The sequence below is a fragment of the Canis aureus genome, chromosome 16, assembly GCF_053574225.1.
Source record: "Canis aureus isolate CA01 chromosome 16, VMU_Caureus_v.1.0, whole genome shotgun sequence".
Classification (NCBI taxonomy): Eukaryota; Metazoa; Chordata; class Mammalia; order Carnivora; family Canidae; genus Canis; species Canis aureus.
The window spans coordinates 51,335,979-51,351,934 of NC_135626.1; the positions used below are offsets into that span (position 1 = coordinate 51,335,979).

At 37.7% G+C, this 15,956-nt stretch overlaps 1 protein-coding gene across 1 annotated transcript in view; it reads left to right on the plus strand.

The window, feature by feature from the left end:
* Positions 1 to 15,956, plus strand: part of NSF (N-ethylmaleimide sensitive factor, vesicle fusing ATPase) — a 144,680-nt gene that overhangs the window by 105,420 nt on the left and 23,304 nt on the right. Inside the window, exons 16-17 of the mRNA XM_077854029.1 lie at positions 7,597 to 7,663; positions 9,727 to 9,806. Of these exons, the coding sequence (XP_077710155.1) occupies positions 7,597 to 7,663; positions 9,727 to 9,806 (147 nt within the window). The remainder of the gene's footprint in view (positions 1 to 7,596; positions 7,664 to 9,726; positions 9,807 to 15,956) is intronic.

A 15,956-nucleotide genomic window follows, 5' to 3' on the forward strand; every position in this document is an offset into this window, starting at 1 on the left:
TGGTTTAGTCCATACAAAGAGCAGAGCTGGAAATTGGATCTTTTGACAGCAGTTACTAAGCAACAGAATTTGGATGTTTTTGGTTAACATCCTAATATATCATGTAGCTGATTTGTCGAAGTTTGTGCATGTATTAACTGAGAGAAGTGGACACTCCGGAAGTAACTACTGGTCCCTGTACAGCTAGGGGGTGGGTGCATGTTGTTTTGTTTAATACACTTTGTCTTTTGGCATTTGTACCTCTGGCACACAAAGGAGGATGGTGCAATCTTTAGTAGAACTTCTGAAACCCTGTGACTTTTTATATTATTAAGAATACCCCACTCTGGGGTTTGTGTTATGTAAAAAAATGTAAGAATTTTTCCTGAAAAGCAGGGAGAACAAATGAGGGATTTTAAGGTCATTCCAGGAAGCTTTAGTGCATTGCCAAAAGTTTAGGTCCACTTCCTGAGGCAGTTTCATTAGAAGACAGCTAATGTTTGCTTGATCTACTCCCAAGTTATTTTTAGAAACTAGAGATTATTACTGATAGCACCGATTTGAATTTGCTCATTTACGTTTTTATATGCTACCAAATATGATTAGGGTATGCTTTCAATTAATTGCTGACAGATTTACTACATTAGGGATTTTCTAAGTCATCAGATTCCTACTGTCATCAGATTCCTACTAACTAGGTACTTCACGCCAACCACTTCAGAATTGAGATGAACTCTTTCAGCCCCAGAAGAACCAGAGAATTTGGCTTTACTTACCTCAGAGCACTAATGAGGTTATAGAAAATGGAGGACTGAATCCACTTAGAACATGCTTTGCTGTGGTTTATGATTCTGAAAGGCTGGGATTAACATGGAGCTAATGCTGGCATGTTCCCATTTGTATTCATGTAGACTCCAGAATCTGCAGCTGCTGCCCCTCCCCTACACACAGGTGGCTCCCAGCCTGTCTGTAGATTCCAGGAGTGGGCTGTGTGCCTAGAAGAGCTCACAGTGTCTTTGAGGACCATATTCAGACCTGTCCCAACCTCTGTGTGGCAGAAGCACCACGCCTCCCTTTCCTCTGGTTGCATAGTGCATCCAGCATGTTCTTGCCTTCAGCCCAGGTTCCTCATATTTTATTTTGTCTCTTATGAGACACTACCTACCTTTGCACACAAGAGAGGCGGTACCAGAGAGCAGAAATAGACTGTGGGATTCTGTGTTTTCTAGAGATACTATTCATCTTCTAGAAAAGACCTCTCATTATGTCCGTGTTGACTGATGCCACTCTTTCACACACTTTTTCTTTCTTCAGTTCTTCAGATTCTTTTTCTTTAGCCTTCTCTTTCAGACTTCTCACCAGATGCTAAGACTATATATACTGATAATTTTGCCTGCTCTACAGGAAATGTCCTGATAAAACTAGGATGACCAGACATTCCAATTTGCTTTGAGCAATCCTGTTTTTACCTGTTATTCCAGCATGATTATTAACAATGCCCCCTTTTCAGGTGTCCTGGTTTGCATGATAGCTATTTACTCATCCCAAACTGATAACCTTTCCAACAAGAAAAGGCTTGAGCATCATACATACTTTTTTTATCTTACTAAATGAGAGGATCTGAATTTAAAGTAATTTTTAAAGAGTCTTTGAGATACAGCCACTAGTGCTGGCTTCAGCCCATCTGCCTAACTGTTGTTTGACACCATTTGATCTGGAGCAGGCACTGTGTATCTGCCATGTGCCGTGTGTTAGTAGGGGCAAGTTTGACACTTGATTTGTACTGCTCTAGCTGGAGCAGTTTGTACAATTTTATTTTTTCTGCATCTTTCTTCTGGTACCTCTTCTCTTTTCTGGATTTATCTACCTAAAGTTGTGGTAGAACTTCCAAGCTCACTATGTAAATATCTCACTTAGATTTTCACCTGACAGCTAAGCGCATGTACTTGCCAGTCAGGTCTGTCCTCTTACTGAAGATTATCCTGGGGCCTGGGCCAGGGGGCCAAGAATGGAAGGGGTTGAGGACACCAGGCTGAAAATGAGGATCTAGAGGAAGAGTGGTGACCTTATATTACACTAGTGAATAGCTAAGGTAAAGAATTATGTATGTAAGAAGTGAAAGGGGTGTGTATATTTAAATGAGAGCAGAGTTGCTACCCAAGGAGTTTCAGTTGACCTGTCAACTGAAACTGGTCAAGTTACAACTGGAATTGCACAGCCTTTGTCATGGTTAGTAGGTTGTTAAGAGAACTGTGAGTGCTCTTCTCCTCATGATAGTAATTAGTACATTAAAAGCTGTCTGTAAAAAAAGAAAAAAAAACCACCTACATTAAATGACTGCCGTAGGTACTTTTCTTCTCAAATCTTATAGGTAAATCATGCAGTCAGCTATGAAGTGATTTGTAATGCTTCATGAACACGATATCTGAGATAAATTGGTGCGACAGCATACCAGTTTATCATCAGTTTTGACCCCAGCAATGTCCTTAATAAGGTTCCTGTAGCTGTGTGAAAGCTCTATACTATTCTTGGGAAGGGAAAAGGGCTGATTAAGGAAAAATGTAGTCCTGCAAATAGCCAGTCCCAGGCCCCTGTGGCTCAAATCCATGATATTACAGCCTGACAGAATTATATGCTTGCATCAGAGCCTTTAGTAGAATTCTGAAAAATGATTTGAAAAGCAAGCATTATTTCCAGTGACTCCTTGATATCACCAGAGTTTATAGGATACCACAGTGACTGCTATCTTGGTTCACTCTTTTTTTAAAAGAAAAAATAGCCAAGAAACATGGTGAAACTGCTCCTGAACTTTTCTCCTGTCTTGGATTCACCAACTCAAAATTTGATCATTATGTATCAAGAGACTGAAATAAATGTCCTGTTTTTCTTCCCCTTTTTGGGGGAGTGGTGGAGGGGGTAGTGTGGGGAAAGGTAAAGGGTTCCTCTCTTTACATATACTCATAATCCATCTCCAAACCAGCTTCTCCTCAGTCCTATTTCAGTAGCCAAACCAAAAAGAACCCTTGACTCTAGTTTCCTCCTCATTACCACATTCATTCATTGCCAAGTCCATTCAGTTCTGCTTCCTAAATATCTCTAGAATCCATCCATTTATCAGAACACCCACTCCCCTTCCCACTTCCAGACCACCATTATCTTTCACCTGGTGTTCTACAGTATTAAACAATCATTACTCTCCTCTGATGCTTTTCTCTACATCAGCCAGAAAAATATTTCTAAATCATAAACCTGACATGGTGGTCTGTAGTTTAGAATCCTTCAGTGAAAAAAATAAATAAAATAAAATCCTTCAGTGGCTTTTTATTGCCTTTACAATAAAATTTCAACTGGTGTGAAATTCGTAAGACTCTCCATGTTCAGGCCCTTTGGTTACCTCTTTTGCTTCATTTCTCACCTAACATTCCCCACAGATACCACCACACCAGCACCTCTTCATTTTAATTCTTACTGACTATATGTCAGTTTCTGCAGTGCTCCTGAATTTTCTCACTCTGAGCCTCCTAATATTCAGTGCATTCTGCTTCGAACACTTTCTTCCCCATTTTCCACTGGTTGTTTATCCTTCGGATGTCAGCTTAAATGTTACTTCCTAAATTTAGGACACCATCATTGACTCCATAATCCTCCGTGTCAGTTATGATAGGCTAAGTTATGCTGCAATAATGAGCAACACCCAAATCTCAGTGACTTAACAAAATTTATTTCCTGCTCATACTGCATGTCCATCATGGCTCAGAGGGGGAGCTCTGCTCATTGTAGCTTCTCAGAGACTCAAACTAAAACATAATAGAAGCTCCCTCTCACATGTAAGATCATGATAGCCAAGGATAGCAGGATAAAAGGAATATGGTGAATCAGGCAGGAGCTCTAAAGCTCCTTTCAGAAAGTGATATATATCCAGTCATGTTTCATTAGCTGAACCAAGCCCCATAGTCCTCCCTACCTTGAGAAGGGATGGGGAACTACAATCCTATCACATGGTAGAAAGAAAACTAGCATGTGTGTGTGTATCCACAGTGACTACCACAGCTCTTTTGTATGTACTACCATCTCATCTCATATTTCCTGCAGCCTTACAGTAGCATCATGCTTTATTATTGTTACTTGTGACCTGCTTCCCCCACTCCAAGCTTTGTGGAGGTAGGATCATGTTAGTTTTATTCATTCCTCTCTCCATTATCTTCATTGATACTTGACACATAATAGGAATTCGAAAATATTTGCTGAGTGAATGCATAGAGCAACACTCCCAAGATTTGGTACTTACTTCGTTATTCTTTTACCTCTGCCATTTCTCCTTGAGGTATCATCCCCTTGCATGGTTTCAGCAGTCACTGCCCTGAGGGTAAGCTCCATACCCTGACTTCAGTCATATGTCTCCAACTACTCACTTGATATTTCTGCCTGAATTTAAAATGCATATTTATGGGGGACCTGGGTGACTCAGTTGGTTAAGTGTCTGCCTTTGGCTCTGGTCATGATCTCTGTGTCCTGGGATTGAGTCCTGCTGCAGGCTTCCTGCTCATTGAGGAGTCTGCTGCTCCCTTTTTCTCTGCCTCTCCCCACTGCTTGTGCACACACTCTCTCAAATAAATGAATAACATTTTTAAAATATAAGATGCATATTTATTCTTACAGTCAATATTTATTGATTACTTTCTACTAAGGCATTATATTAAATGATGTGAGGATACAAAGAGATTAAGGTGTATTTGCCTTCAAAGCGCTTATATTCTAGTATAATACAGAGAAGAATATAATGAATCCTTAATATGTACACAATATACAAGATGCTGTACCAGAGCAGAACAGAGACCAGTGATTTAGGGCAAGATGGAATTAGAACTTCTGTTGTTTCAACCACTGAATTCACTGGGCAAGGATAAATACTGTTCTGTGCTGGATCCTTGGGACAACATGAATCACATGAATCAACATGAATCTACCTCACAATCCAATGGGGAGACAGGTAGCTAAGGATGAAAGAGTAAATGGAATTTTAACACAGTATGAGAGAGTGAGGGAGGGGTAAAGGGGATGATGGTGCAAAGGAAAGCAACAGAGGCTTTCTTTCATACATGCATATAGGAAACATTTATTAAGCACCAGCACGGTGTCAGACATTAAAAACATAATACTAAAGAAGACAATTCCTACCTTAAAGGACAGATAGTGTGATAGGAGGAACTTGATTTGTTTTGCCATGTTTTTGTTTTGCATCTTTGAAGGTGACTTTTGAGCATTAAAAAGACTATCACTAATTTAAGGTTTAAAAAATGAAAAGTCAACATATTAAAATTTTGTAATTTAAAATGTAGTTTTCAACACAAAAGAAAACAAATTTTTAAAAAGTCCCATTACATTTCTTATTCTATTTGTAGGTTTAGTGAAATTTAGCAGTTCCTTAAAAGGGAACTTTTACACTTAAATTTCTTTAAATATTTAAAACTATATTTACATATTTCAAATGTTTTATTTTCTCTTTTTTTAAAAAATATTTTATTGATTTATTTGAGACAGAAAATGAGAGAAATAGAGAGCATGAGCAGGGTGAGGAACAGAGGGAGAAGCAGGCTCCATGCTGAGCCGGGAGCCCTATACAGGGCTCAGTCAGCTCAGTCGCAGGACTCCAGGATCATCTGAGCCAAAGGCAGACAATTAACCAACTGACCCACCCTTTATTATCTCTTTAAAGTACTTCAGTTGTTTGCCTAACAAAACATTGAGTTTCAGAGTAACTATATTTATTTAGTAGTAAATTAAAATACAACTATCATATAAGTATGGTGAATCTTAGATTATTTTTACCATTTGTAAGGCTACTAAAGATATCTTTTACCTTCCAACATAAAAGTTTATCAAAATGAATTATTCAATGGCATATTTTAAATTAAACCAGCAAGGCTAATCTATTAATCTTAATATGATAATTTTTTTAATTAGAAATACTTTCGAGACCAAATATTTACAAATTGTCTTTAAATTTAATATGAAAAATATTAATACTGAAAGCTTGTTTTACTTTATTTCTGTACCTAATACTTAATCATCAGTGGTTAAAAACGACTAAGGAGGGCAGCAGCAGTTTAGCGCCGCCTGCAGCCCGGGGTGTGATCCTGGAGACCCAGGATGGAGTCCCGCGTCGGGCTCCCTGCGTGGAGCCTGCTTCTCTCTCTGCCTGTGTCTCTGCCTCTTTCTCTCTCTCTCTGTGTCTCTATGAATAAATAAATAAGTAAAAAATCTTTTTAAAAAAATGACTAAGGAATATTATGCTACTTCGAGCAAGATGGGTGGAGGAGTGGTTACCATCTTGGTACACTGAGGTTATTTATCAACCAGAAAGACTGGCCTGGAATGCAGGAATTAATTCTTACAGATGACATCCATTGGGTGCCCTGAACTCCAGTTATAGTCCTAGAATAGGAACCCCCACATTTATGAAAAGGCTGGACTCAAAGCTATGGGCACTCACATTCACCTTATACATAAGTTAAATCTTCTGTCTGGTTTGAAATTGCTATATCCTGACAAGGATATAGCTTGCTTTAATTTGCATTTCTTTCACTGTCTTAAGACTGTGTACTGTTTTTTATGGTTCTAAAGATACATCTCTCTGATCCTTTGTAACCAACTTTAATTCTTCTGTAAATGTTTTGACCATTACAGTCTGATTGGAGTGAACAGGATTCTGTTCTCTCAATGTTCCTGCTTACCAGGGCCACAATTCTTTCTTTCTTTCTTTCTTTCTTTCTTTTCTTTCTTTTCTTTCTTTTCTTTCTTTTCTTTCTTTTCTTTCTTTCTTTTCTTTCTTTTCTTTCTTTCTCCTCCCTCCCTCCCTCCCTCCCTCCCTCCCTCCCTCCCTCCCTTCCTCCCTCCTTTCCTTTCCTTTCCTTTCCTTTCCTTTCCTTTCCTTTCCTTTCCTTCTTTCCTTCCTTTTTTTTTTTCTTTCTGATTTTATGAAAGACACAGAGAGAGAGGCAGAGACATAGGCAGAGAGACAAGAAGGCTCCCTGCAAGGATCCTGATGTGGGACTTGATCCTGGGATTCCGGGATCATCCCCTGAGCTGAAGGCAGATGCTCAACTGCTTAGCCACCCAGGCATCCCAACAAGGCTACAATTCTTATAGATAATAAAATGACATTCAGTTTTATTCTACACATCCCTCATGGCTCTATCTAGCTCTTGAATCATAACCTGAAATCACAATCCTGACTTGGGAGAGACCACTGTGATATACTTGATGGGATTTGTCAGTTGATTCATAACTAGCTGTTCCTCAGCGTGTTCAGATATGACATATCCACCTTGTGGGGGCTGAAAACAGCATTACTCTTCTTGCTCAGCCATGATCCAGTTGTGTCATCTTGAGCAAGTTATTTAACTGCTTTGGGCCTCAATTTCCTCATTTGTATATAGCAAGAACTCTTAGTTCTAAAATCCTATTTTCTGCTAAGTTCTAATGTAGTGTCTGAAATATTGGTGCTATACTGTGCTTTGTTAGGCATTGCTCAATAATTAACTAAATTTTATCTTCTTGGAAATTGTCATAATTATGGAGAACAGTGAGATAATAAGTGGTTTTACTTTCTTCCAGATCTTTGATGATGCGTACAAATCCCAGCTTAGTTGTGTGGTTGTGGATGACATTGAGAGACTGCTTGGTAAGTAATTACCTTTCCCATTGTACTATCTTTGCCTTATTATACTAATGTCTCACAAATTACAAGAGAAAAATAACGGGTATTTATAAACTCTAGGGCAATAGAAATACTTTTCTTATAAGGAATTATGCTATCTGTTATATCTGAAGTCAATGATGGTATTCATGTTAAATATGCCTTATGACGTTAACACCATTATAAACTGCTTTCCTGTAAGGGCCCACACCTCATATTATTTTGTTTATTCCACAGAGTTCCCTGCCCATAATAAATGATTAGTAATTTCTATTGATGGATATATTTGCTATTTAATACCTCTGAGCTGCCTGTACCCCAGAGTTTCCACTTGGGAGAAGCTGCAAGTTCTCTTGTACCTCAGTGTCTGTTTTATAAGAATGAGTCACTGTTATAATGCATTTATTCCATATTTATCTAATTTTTGCAATGAAATAAAATGTACCTGTTTTATAAGAAGAAAGGCTGTTCCCTTCCTTACTTATCTCATAGAGTAATTACGCAAACAAAAATGGGATAACAATGTTAAAAACATTCTGAAAGTTAAAAGTGCTCTACAGTAATTTTTAAAAATATAGATTTACCATCTCTTATATTGAAATGCACAGGATACAAAGATGAAAAATAAGACAGTCCCTGAATGCAACTCATAAGGTGTAATCTTCCAGTAAATGTCAGAAAAATGTTGTTACTTACGTTTTATTCCATTGCAAAAATTAGATAAATCTGGAATAAATGTATTATAATAGTGACTTGGAATGCTGTGTAACTGTATTGAAATTGAACCCACATGGTGACTTCATAAACTTCTGAAAATACTACCTAAAATCTGAGTAATCCCTTCTTCAGCTATCCAAAATGGTGTAGTAATGATTTCAAGTTAACTGCTCTTACCACATTTGCCTCATGATTTTCAGACTTGCTTTAGGTCCTCTGTTATTTATTTTTCTTGTTTCTTAAAGCAGTGTTTGTTATAAAGATATACCTTTCTGTATAAAGGTGTATCTGAGGTCTTCTTAATTTGATAGTTTTATTTAGTGACGTGACCTAGGGTTTTGGTCTGCTGTTTTTGATACATTTCAGCCCAGTTTATAGGATTATTTCTTTAAAAGCCTTTAAGCACAAACTCATAGCTCTGTGTAAATTCCTTTATCTAAACACAATTGAGATGTGTGGTCATAGCAACACTACTATGTCAGGAATGTGTGCCCTCTGAGTATATTTTCACTTGTATGAATAGTTATTATCTGTACTTGTTTGTTAATTTATTCGACAAGTAAGCTGAGCCCTTACTACTGTGTTAGAATTATTAGGGTCAGAAAAAATGCGTAACATGCTGTCGTTATAACATAATATTGGTGAATATTATCATAAAGTAGAATATATCATGTGTTCTGGATATTCAGAAAAAAGAAAGATCACTTTTGACTTCAGAGGGCTGTTGTCTGAAGATAGTTCTAAGCACAAGGCAAGGGTGCATACATATGCAGTATGCAGAGGAATCCAAGGAAGGGGGATTTATGCTGAATCTTGAAGTTTGACAGAAAGTTTTAGAAAGTTCTCTGTTCTTCACTGTCTGAGGACCAGTCTTGGTGACCCTCCTATCATTTCAGTTATATTGAAGTACCTTGCTTAGATGATTACTTGCCATCTCTCCCTCTATTCATTTTCTAGTATGCTTTGTTGCCTGTGAGCTTACTGTATGACCATGATTTGCAGTAATTTCTTGGAAACAGTTGGTAAATCACCTGGGGGCTTTTTCTTCCTTAAAAAAAAAAAACAAAAAACAACTGTCTCTGACTATTGGACAAAGATGTCTATCTGAACTCAAAATAGGTATTTAGAAGCTTTTAAAAAAATTTATAGATGAGAGTTGTTATATAATGTTTTAAACATTTAAGTTATTGGATATATTATTTTTCTAATTATCATAGTTGCATGAAAGTTATTTAGGACTGTGTTTACTTTTGATGCAGAAAAACCTGAATATTTGGACTATGTGCATATGTGTATCAAATCCCTAAAACATAACAATGTTTTTCTTCTAGATTATGTACCTATTGGCCCTCGATTTTCTAATCTGGTATTACAGGCTCTTCTCGTGTTACTCAAAAAGGCACCTCCTCAGGTAAAAATAATATAAAAAACATTTTCACAGAATTTGTCCAATATATTGCATGTAATGGTGCAAATAAGCTGCTAAATAAGCAAGCTATCATACACATTTCAAATTATGTTGTGGTCATGGAAAAGTCATCTAGTCTCACCTTCTGTTTTAAGGTAAATGATTTCTTAACAGGGAAATTTCCTTTCTAAAGATCCCAAAATCCTAGTTATAATTAGTTTTGTTTTTGTAGCTCTGTGAATTCCCCAGCATATTACACATCCCTAGCTGCCTCCATCTTCCATGAGAGTTTATGATATTCCTGTAGTAGGGATTGAATATACATTCCCATTTGTTTTGTTTTTCATTTCATAGATAGTTTCCTAAGAATTTGTATTTGGGGTTATTCATTTTCTGTAGGCAATTTTTTCTTTTTCTTTCCTTTTTAAAAAGAAAAAGCTTAGTTAAACACTAAGCTTGAATTATTTCTCTTGTATTGTGTGGCACTTTTGAGGAGGGAGTTCATAGTCAGGATCTTTGTTCATGTGGTTGCATTTTCACTGATGTGGCTACTGGAGATTGGTGATTTTGATAACTAATTTAAAAGTAATCTATGAGGGTTGGTTAAATATGTTAATTATGTAGAGGCTGCCAGAGCATGTTTGGCTATGATACAAGACACAAATTCTATTGATTGATTTTGTGTACTGTAACCTTTGAGAAATGCCAAAGACAGATACAAAAGGGTTAAGCACTAACTTGAAAAATATCTTAATGTATAGATGGCAATCTTGTATTTGAAGTTAGAGATATTAACTAGGCTGTATAGAGAATATTTCACGTTAAGTGGGTGAATCTGCTTTTTAATTTAACTGTTAAAATTGTATGTGTGTGCTTGTGTGTGTCAGAACTAAAAGTGATGCACTTGTCTTGATTTTCAAGAATTTTTTTGTTTTTTGTTTTTGTATTTCTAGAATAGTGAAAAGAAACATAAAGTGTGACAGTCTTGAAAGTTTACTGCATATATGCATTGTAAGGATTTTGTAATCATTTTTCCATAAACTATCATTCCCAGTAATCAGAGTTTTATTAGTTCATCCTAAAGCTGAAATTAGAAAAGTGAATATATTTTTCCCTTCTCTGATACCTTCAATAAGTAGGTAAATAGATAAATCTAAAGTTGCTGGAAAAGGAGCGCCCAGGTGGCTTAGTCAGTTAAACATCTGACTCTTGATTTTGGCTCAGGTTATGATCTGAGAGTCCTGAGATCGAGCCCTGCTCTAGGCGCCCCATTCAGTGGGGAGTCTGCTTGCCTTCCTCTCCCTCTGCCCCTCCCTCTGCTCACACACACACACACACACACATACACACACGCTCTCTCTGTCTCTGTCTCTCTCAAATAGATAAATAAAACTTTAAATAAAGTTGTTGGAAAAAAGTAAATAACCTCAACATCCATATATATCACAAAATGAGTCCTTTCCTATGATATAGCATTTTAAAAATTATTAGAGGGGCACCTGGATGGCTCAGTTGGTTGAGCATCTGCCTTCAGCTTGCGTTGTGATCCTGAAGCTGGGATTGAGCCCTGCATCGGGCCCCCTGCTTCTCCCTTTCCTCCCCACTCATGCTCTCTCTCACTATCTCTGTCTCTCTCTGTCTCTCAAATAAATAAAATATTTAAAACAAATCTTTTTTTAATTATTAGATTGGGGGACTTTCTCCAGGCATTTAAATTTATATCTTATTCAGTCTTTAACTAAAAAGAACCTATGCTAAAAGCTGTTGGGAGAAGAAAGAATAATTTTTCAATTATATTTTTTAAACTGCTTGTCCTTTACATTGTTAAATATATTTATTTAAACAGGAAGACATCCTCTAGTTGAGAATTATTTGTAAATCCAAAATAGATATGAATAGAAATAAATACAGCATATTAAAAAAAGACTTGCAACATTTTGTTAAAGAGTTGGGAAGGGGATCCCTGGGTGGCGCAGCGGTTTAGCGCCTGCCTTTGGCCCAGGGTGCGATCCTGGAGACCCAGGATCGAATCCCACGTCGGGTTCCCGGTGCATGGAGCCCGCTTCTCCCTCTGCCTATGTCTCTGCCTCTCTCTCTCTCTCACTGTGTGCCTATCATAAATTAAAAAAAAAAAAAGAGTTGGGAATAGGGATGCCTGGGTGGCTCAGTGGTTGGGCACTTGCCTTTAGCTCAGGTCATGATCCTGGGATCTGGGATCCAGTCCCGCATCAGGCTCCCTGTGAGGAGCCTGCTTCTCCCTCTGCCTGCATCTCTGCCTCTCTCTCTCTCTCTCTCTCTCTCTCTCTCTCTGTTTGTGTCTCTCATGAATAAATAAATAAATCTTTTTAAAAAAATAAAGACTTGGGAATAACTTTCCAGTTTGTAAAAATAATTGTGAAATTCTTGAGGAAACGAACATTTTCTAATGTTTTAAAATCTTACTTACAGTGTCTTCTGGCACAGGTTCATACAGATGTACTTCATGAATAACTTATTCAACAAAAAAATATAGATAACTTGCTTCTTAAGATGTTTCTTTAGTGTCCGCTTATTTTGGTGGGCTTAAGTATTTTGTGTTGTTATAATTTATATTTGGTAAGGTATGATTCAAAAATAAATAAATTTCAAATGGCCAATAAGAACATAAAAAGATACTCAACATCGTTAGCCATCAGGGAAGTGCAAATCAAAGCCACAGTGAGATACCACTTCATACCCACCAGAATGGCCATAACCAAAAAGTCAGATAATAAGTGTTGCTGTACATATAGAAACTGGAACCCTTATACACTGTTGGTGGGAATATAAAAATTGTGCACCCTTTGGAAAATAGCAGTTCCTCAAAAGATTAGAGACAAAGCTATAATATGACCCAACAATTTAGATACGTACCCCATAGAAATGAAAATATATGTCCTCACAGAAGCTTATAGATATGTTCAAAACAGCATTATTCATAATAGCCAAGAAATGGACACAACCTAGATATTCACAAATAAACTATGGTATATCCATACAATGGAATATCATTCAGCAATAAAAAGAAAACAAATCCTGATACGTGCTACAACATGGATGAACCTTGAAAACAAGGTTTTAAACAAAAGGAGCCAATGAAAAAGACCACAGATTGTTTGATTCCATTTGTATGAAGTGTCCAGAACTGGCAAATCTGTAGAGACAGAACCTAGTAGATTCATGGTTGCCTAGGACCAGGAGGGGTGGATAGTGAGAATGAGAGGTGACTGCTAATGGGTGCGGGGTTTCTTTTTGGGGTGTTTCACATGTTCAGAAATTGATCATGATGATAGTTGTACCTGCTGTAAATATACTAAAAACCATTGACTAACACACTTTAAATCAGTGAATCGTGTGTTCTGTGACTTATATCTCAGTAAAACAGATGCTTTAAAAAAGAGAGTGATTGAAAAGCTATATAATTGTTGAAAGGAGGATTATAGGGAAAGCTGGAAGCAAGGAGTGAGCATCTCCTTGCTAGGTACATGGCCCAGTTTGGGAGAAGTCCTAGCAACAGGGATTGGATCATTCAAAAGGGATATGGAATGAATTTCTCTAAGGACTGGAAAGGAAGGGCATTGGAATATGTTAAAATCCAAAGATAGATCTGGTTACCTTAGTGAGTGGAAATCACTAAGTGATTGGAAATGGCAGAGATTCTCTTTTAAGGATTACCAGCCTGTCATTAATCAGAATGTGGTGACTCTGGCCTGGACTGCTGGATGATGCCCTGCTGTATAAATAAGTATGTCAGTAGCAGGAGAAGTTAATGTTTCAGATATTCCTAGTTGACATATATTTAACAAAATAAAAATGTGCTTTCTCTGTCCCACCTTGCTTTTTAAATTAGTATGTATTCTCTCAGGAGAATAAGGGAAATTTTTCAGGCTGATCCAGTGTTGAGGATATTTGTCTTTCTGAAGTGGAAGCATTCACTTCATCAAACCATTATCCATGTAGGTTTTTCAGATGTTTTCAATTAAATATTAAAAGTGTATGAATCTGAGTGTTGTGGAGCTACCTAGGTGGTAGAAAACTATTGTTTTTAATCACCATCAAGAAAACAGAAGTTGAAGGCATTTTTCTTTAAAAAGAGGAACTGTATGTGTATACAATAATCATATCAGTCACAGAATCCTTAATATTCCATTTGTTGTAATTCCAGCTTTCACACAGAAAAATTATGTGTGCATGTGTGCACATGCTCAAATAAAAGAATCCCTTCAGGGGCACTATGTTGTTATGTATCTAGATATTCTCTTTTCTCCTCCTCCCCTCCCCCACGCCCCTCCCTCATTGTAAATTGGCTTATTAAAACTGGCTCACAAGCCTTCTTTTTTTCCCTTTGTGATTGCTTTGGTCCTGGATTTTCAGTGTAGGACTAAGAATTCAAGTCAGATTTCAGTTACTAGGATAATTTTCTTTGAATTTTAAATTTTTTGAAGTAAATGCATAGATTTTTAATGAACCCAGTATTCAGTGGGTTTGCTTTAAATTTAGCTGGAGAGTTAATTTCATGATTGATTTATTAGCCCTTTGAAAGTATAAAAAGTGGTATCTGTAGTTCATGAGGACTGAAAAACATCATCACATTTTGTTTAGCATCTTTTTAAAACCAATTAAAAGCTTTTCTAAAATGGATTGAACAGGAGAAAATAAAACATGTTCCCTAGGTCTTTATTTCAATCAAGTTGCCCTGTGTTGTGCAGGAGAAGAGATCGAGGGGGGGTAGAGCACTGAAAAGGGCTGTCCCAGCAGGGAGCCGCGCCGGAGAAAAGGGCTGCTCTGAGAAAGCCCCCGGCCTGCTTCATCTACATGCAGAGTCACACAAGGCATGGGGGTGCTCACCGGCACCACAGAGGTTTCACATGTGCTTCCCTGCTGATTCCTGTGAAAAGCTAACAATTGGCTCGGAGGGTAAAAGACCACTGCAGTTCACCCTCCCCGAGCTGGATGTACAATTTGTCCAGTGTTAGGAAATGTCCGGCTTAGCAGTGAGAGGCTTGAAGACACCCCTCCTTCCAGTGAGATTCCTAAAGCTGGCTCTTTTACTCAGTGACACTGGGCTCTTTTCAGGTTTTGCAGATTTATGGAAGTTGAGGGGAATGTGCTTTTCAACATGAGGAGGATGAAAGCCTTAGTCTTAATGTCAAGGAAGAAGCAGTAGGAGCCATAAGGCCAGGTAAATCTTCCCACAACCTGCAGCACCGATGGCTTTATGATTTTCCCCATAGAGCTCTTCTGACACCTTATTTTTCTTTTTGGGAGACAAAGTGCCCGAAAAGGAACTTCTCAAGATCTTAAATGACATGACTTCCCAGTTTCCTCAACAAGTGCAGGAGTAGTTAAGCCCATTAACCTGACTGCTTCGGTGCTAGGTTTACTTGATACGTTGGGGAATCAGATTGGAAGACAGCATCTGTAGCTACCAGAATGGCCTTGTAATTTATGGAGAACCCATTCTTCTTTGAGTTCATTTTAGTAGTATATAGAAAATGGTAGCATCTCTTGAGGTACTTGGGTAAATGGCTACCTCTACTCTCAGCTGGCCAGAAGTGCAGTGCCCCCACCCAGTGCCACACAGCACCACCCAGCCTTCCCCAGGGTTGATAAGAACTGATGTCTTAGTCCACCTGTAGCTCCTTTACAGCGTACCAGTTAGAAAATTCTTTGGAAACTGTAAACTCTTACAAGAGAAGATCACTCTGAATTCATAGTAATATTAGTGAAGTAGAATTTAGACTTAACAATTGTTAGAGTTTCAATTAAAGTAAAAGTTGCTGAAAAAATAACTTCCTCACTGCTCTGGCACATAGGAATATTACCTAATAAGAAAGAAGTAGGATTTAGAGCGGGGACTGGCATCACATACCAATAAAAAATATAGTGAGCTGCTAGTGGGAACTTAGCAGGTGGATTTGTTTGTCCCATGGATTTCATTTTAACATTACCAGTCTCTAGACAGTATTGCTTTTTATGTAATTCTGACACAACATCTGAGTACAGTCTTACTTCAGAGATGTTATTAGGAAGTCTTGATAATATTAAGTAACTCTTCAGCCTTTGGGTTGCTTCAGCGAAATAAGCAGATAATGGAAGAGACTCCAAATTGTGCAGGCCTAAACACGAGTATCT